This window comes from Mus caroli, unplaced genomic scaffold (assembly GCF_900094665.2).
Source record: "Mus caroli unplaced genomic scaffold, CAROLI_EIJ_v1.1 scaffold_17772_1, whole genome shotgun sequence".
NCBI classification, from domain to species: Eukaryota; Metazoa; Chordata; class Mammalia; order Rodentia; family Muridae; genus Mus; species Mus caroli.
The window spans coordinates 12290-17813 of NW_018390264.1; the positions used below are offsets into that span (position 1 = coordinate 12290).

At 40.1% G+C, this 5524-nt stretch overlaps 1 protein-coding gene across 1 annotated transcript in view; it reads right to left on the bottom strand.

Moving 5' to 3' along the window:
- The window catches only part of Gab3 (GRB2 associated binding protein 3), a gene marked incomplete at its 3' end in the record, with an annotated part of 9920 nt that extends 4925 nt beyond the window's left edge, over positions 1-4995 (bottom strand). Inside the window, exons 1-2 of the mRNA XM_029473862.1 lie at positions 4927-4995; positions 2726-3029 (exon numbers count right to left, since the gene is read on the bottom strand). Of these exons, the coding sequence (XP_029329722.1) occupies positions 2726-3029; positions 4927-4995 (373 nt within the window). The remainder of the gene's footprint in view (positions 1-2725; positions 3030-4926) is intronic.
- Between the last annotated feature and the right edge of the window lie 529 nt (positions 4996-5524).

The following is a 5524-nucleotide window of genomic DNA, read 5'->3' on the forward strand; positions in this document are numbered from 1 at the left end:
TGTGTGTGTGTGTGTGTGTGTGTGTGTGTGTGTGTGTGTATACATAGTTATATGAGTGTGGGTATATACATGCAGTGACTGTGAAGATCAGAAAAGGGCTTTGGGTTCCTTGGATCTGGAGTTACAGGAAGTTAAGAGTTGCCTAATGTGGGTGATGGAAACCAAAATCAGGTTCTCTGCCAGAGCAGTTTGCACTCTTCACCACTGAGCCTTCTCTCTATCCCTGGAAGTCATAAGTTTTAAATTGTAAGGCCTTATTTATAGTTTGATAAACTTTTGTGCCATCTACTATGCCTGGGATTTTAATCTTTTCTTTGTCCAGCATATCCACATATATGCCCATCAGTCATTTAACAGCTGTCTTTGTTAATCAAGTTAATTGTCATGGCAGCACAGTAATTTTTTTAGTAACTTTTTTTTTTGCTTAATAATAGCCTCAATATGTAAGAGTAGTAATCCCAGAAATTGGATTATGTAAAATAAAAGTCATGAAGTGCTTCTGTTAGTACAAACAGGTGACATATTTTCACTTAATAAGAAAAAACCTTATACTAAGGTTGCAAGATTAGCATAAGAATGAGCCTTCTGCTAGGGTGGTGAGGCAGGAGTGGGTAGATGGGTGGGGAGCACCCTCATAGACGCAGGGTAAGGAGGGATGGAATAGGGAGTTTGCAGAGGGGAAAGCAGGAAAGGGGATAACATTTGAAATGTAAAGAAAATATCCAATTTTAAAAAAAGAATGAGCCTTCTATTCATGAAATTGTGAAAGAAAAAGAAATATCTACTAATCTTGCTGTCCCACTTCAAACTACAAAAGTTTCTGATGACTGTCATAGCATATGATAAATACTTATGTAAGATGGAAAAGCATTAAATTTGTGTGTCTGTATGTAGAGAAAATGATATACCATCAAAAATAGACTTTGATATTATTTGAGGTTTCAGGCATCTACTTGGAATTTTGAAATCGATCCCTTGTAAATAAAGGGGGGTGGTGCATGTGGAAAACTGCAAGAAAACCTTTATAACATGAATTTTAGATGAAAAAAAAAAAAGACTTGGTCTGTATTCTCCTAAAAACTGAGGGAATAAAAAGAGTTGTGGGGAAATTTGGTTTCTTCCTGAGGCTTTACTCTAGTACCTTTTGGACCTCTGGTGTGTGTGTGTGTGTGTGTGTGTGTGTGTGTGTGTGTGTGTGTGTGTGTACAACTGCTGGATGATAAATGAAAAAGGAAGTGAATTATAACAGGATGTATGAAAAATATATGTGTAAAAGTTTGGCTGAATGTAAGAATTAGGGTAGTGAAGAGTCAGCAACAAGTACCACTGGAAAAGATGATCAAGGAGGTTTGTTGGATTTGCTTGACATCAGGCTCTAGGCATGATGGATATACTGCTACTTTGCAAGTTCTATCTGTTGTAACAAAGATAAAGCATTTGCTATTCATTTCCTTTGAGTGCTTTCAAAGCTCAACAATGTTACTACATGAATAAGCTTTGCTGGCTCATGAAAAGAAATGGAAGCACACATGCATGTTTGCCTTAGAGATGTAACCCTGACTCTCCACTGATACCTTGTGTTATAATGTGGATATTTACTTGGTAGATGGTAAAAAGAGCAAAAGAGTTATTTAAATGTTGAAGTATGTGCCAAGATTAGGGATACAATTTCTTTCTACTAAACAAAGAAGCTAAAAGAAACCAGATTCAAAATCCCCTATTCTGTCAGAATGTGGTATAATTGGGCTCTGTGGTGACAATTTTAGTTGTCAAACTGACTACATCTGAAATCAACTATAACCTAAGTGACTGGGCATGACTGTGAAGGTTTTCATGATTGAATTATTTGAAGTGAGATGGCACACCCTGAATCTTGGCCATACCTTCTGGTAGCAGCCCACATAAAAGCATGAGAAAAGAAAGAACTTTTGCTTTTTATCTGCTTGTCCTCACTCTGGCTGCCAAGTTCATCTATCCTGTTGTTGAGGCTTTTTTTGCTGGTATTAGAACATATTTAAGGATTCCTATATATACAGAATACCAACCGAGACAACATCCTCATAAATTGAACAACTATCTGATTGCTGGGCTTTTCATCATGAGACAGTCATTGTTGGACTAGCTGGATCACACTTGTAAGCCCCTCTAACAAAATCTCTCTCTCTCTCTCTCTCTCTCTCTCTCTCTCTCTCTCTCTCATTACTTAATAGAACCTTGACTAATACCAACAAAAACATAAAATCTATGAAGGGAAGTGAATTATAATGCAAGGCTAAAAACCATTCTGTATGTTACATGGGAATGGAAGTATGTGGAGACAGGGTGAAAACTAAGGGATGGAAGAGAAGGAGTAGAATTAGGGAGATGAGGGGGAAAAAAGAGAAAAAAGAAGAGGAGGAATGAATTGAGTTCAAGTACTCTCAAGGCCCAGAAGTGACCCAGAGCAAACTTCCAGGTTGTTTATCAGCAGAGATCTCCAATATTATGTGTATAGGCAGATTTTCCCTTTCCACATTTGGACTTTGATCCTACTACCAAGTAAAAGACAGTGCTTTCTAGTGTTGTATAGAATTTAGTAGGAGTAGCTCTGGTGATATATATTAGGTTACCAAAATACCTGCACAGAGGCAGGCACCTTGTATCACTTATTTGCAGTAGCTTTCCAGTACCAGCAAACCATCATGGACCATTCTTTTGCTCACAGGAGTTCCAACCCTGCACTTACCTGCACCATCTTCCATATGACTGAAATTGCAAACTTGACTGATGCTGTGTACCCACACCTGCATTTCTTCCTCAGTTTTGGCTACTAGGTAGAATGTACGGGAAGTGGTCTTGACAATAAACACAAAATTGTTCTGAAATTCCTTCCTAATGAAACCAGGGCCTGCATGTTTCCACACAGTGCATTCGCTGAGGTCTATCACACGGATGGGCTTGTTGGAGTGCTTGTTGCGGTAGTATTCTAAGACATCAGGATTGCCACTCATGCGGCCCCGCCTGAGGACAAACCAGCGTTTGCGCCAAGCCTGCAGAGGAAATTTAATATAAAGTTATTAGACCAGTTGTTCATTTTTCTCAAGCTCTGCCAAGGAAAACTGCCATTTTAAAGTAACACTTTTTGAGAGAGAGAGAGAGAGAGAGAGAGAGAGAGAGAGAGAGAGAGAGAGAGAGAGCTGGAAGGACTCACAAAGGCTAAGCTAGGCTCAAACTTCCTATGTAGCCAAAGATTACCTCAAATTCTTGATTTAAGGGGCTAGAGGCTGGATTAATGCTCAGTAGTTAATAGCATTTGCTGCTCTTGAAGATAACCTGGGTTCGGTTTCCAGCAATTACATGGCAGCTCACAACCACCTGTAACTCCAGTTTCTGGGGATCTGATGCCTCTTCTGATTCAAAGGCATGAGTTCTGCACATAGTGTATAAATTTACATGCAGGAAAAACATTCACACATTAAATAAAATAAGTAAACGAAATGTGTGTATGTGTTGAATAGTTCATGTCAATTTGACACAAGCTAGAGTCATCTGAGAGGAAAGATACTTAATTGAGAAAATGCCTCTATAAGATCAGGCTGCAAACAAGCCTATAGGGCATTTTCCTAACTGGTGATTGATGGGGGAGAGCCCAGCCTATTGCAGGTAATTCCATCCCCTGGGCTGGTATAACTCAGTTATAAGAAAGCAAGCTGAGCAAACCATGGGGAAAGAGTCAGTAAGCAGCACCCCTCCATGGCCTCTGCATCAGCTTCTGTCTCCAGGCTCCTGCCCTGCTTGAGATACTGTCCTGACTTCCTTTGATGATGAACAGTGATATGGAAGTATGAACAAAATGTCATGTCCTCCCCAACTTGCTTTTTGGTCATGGCATTTTACCATAGCAATAGAAACCCTAAGACTTAGAATACACAAGATACAATTTGCAAAACACATGACACTCAAGAAGAAGGAAGACCAAAGTGTGGATCCTTCATTCCTCCTTAGAATGCGGAACAAAATACCCATGGAAGGAGGTACAGAGACAAAGTTCAGAGCTGAGACAGTAGGAAGGATCTTCCAGAGACTGCCCCACCTGGGGATCCATCCCATATACAACCACCAAACCCAGACACTATTGCATATGCCAACAAATTTTGATGATAGGACCCTGATATAGCTATCTCTTGTAAGACTATGCCAGTGCCTGGCAAATACAGAAGTGGTTGCTCACAGTCATCTATTGGATGGAACACATGGCCCCCACTGGAGGAGCTAGAGAAAGTACCAAGGAGCTAAAGGGGTCTGCAACCTTATAAGAGGAATATCAATATAAACTAACCAGTACCACAAGAGCTTGTGTGTCTAGCTGCATATGTAGCAGAGGGTGGCCTAGTTGGAAGGAGAGGCCCTTGGTCTTGTGAAGATTATATGCCCCAATACAGGGGAATGCCAGGGCCAGGAAGCAGGAGTGGGTGGGTTGGGGAGCAGGGTGGGGGGAGTGTATAGGGGACTTTCAGAGAGGAAACTAGGAAAGGGGATAGCATTTGAAATGTAAATGAAGAAAATATCTAATAAAAATTTAAAAAAAAAAGAAACCCTAAGACTATATTTCCTGATTTTCTCTTCCCTCCATTTCCCAAGTGCTGGTATTAATAATTCATAACCATACCAAACTTTCTAAGAATACATTTGGTACTAAAGGAGAAGTATTTCATCTTCAAGTCTGCTTTACTAGGATTTGGGGAGTCAAATAATGTAATTTACAGCCACAGTTCCCCATATTTTTACTTTTCTGTATCCCTTAATCCTCTCATGCAACTGGACTAGCCCACATGGATACCATAGAATTACTTTCTGCTGCAGAGATTGGAAGCATTAGCACTAAGTGGGAATGAGCACAGAAAAGTACAACAGGGTGACAACAAATGCAAGTGGCAAGATTTATACCTCTATGGTGTTTTTCTCAAATGCAATGGCATGTGTAACAGCCGGATGTGTGGTTTTGCCAGGAGGCATGGTGACCATAAAATAGGAAGTCTTCTGTAGCTCTAGCCTTTAAAAAAGATTTTTTTGTTTGTTTGTTTGTTTTATTGTATGGTTATTTTGTCTGCACACCAGAAGAGACTATTGGCTTCCAAGGTACTACAGGTATAGATGGTTGTGAGCTACCATATGATTGCTAGGAACTGATTTTAGGACCTTTGAAAGATCACCTAGTACTCTGAACCCTGAGTAATTTCTCTAGCATCCATATCTCTAAGCCTACTCTGACCAAGAAACTAAGAGGGGAAAAGAAGCCATCATTTGGAATATCTCTCTCTCTCTCTCCACAAGACAAGGGACACCAAAGCAAGAGGATAGTCACTGAGTTTAGTTGGGACAGCTAAAGCCCTCCCTGGTTCTGCCTTTACATACATATAAAACTCTGAGAAGAAATTTGACTCTGAGAAGATGAAGAAGGCACCATGATTGTGGGGGGGGTCAGACAAGAAATAACAGCATACATGTATGTTTATGGGAATAATCTAGAAGGAAGAGAAAAATG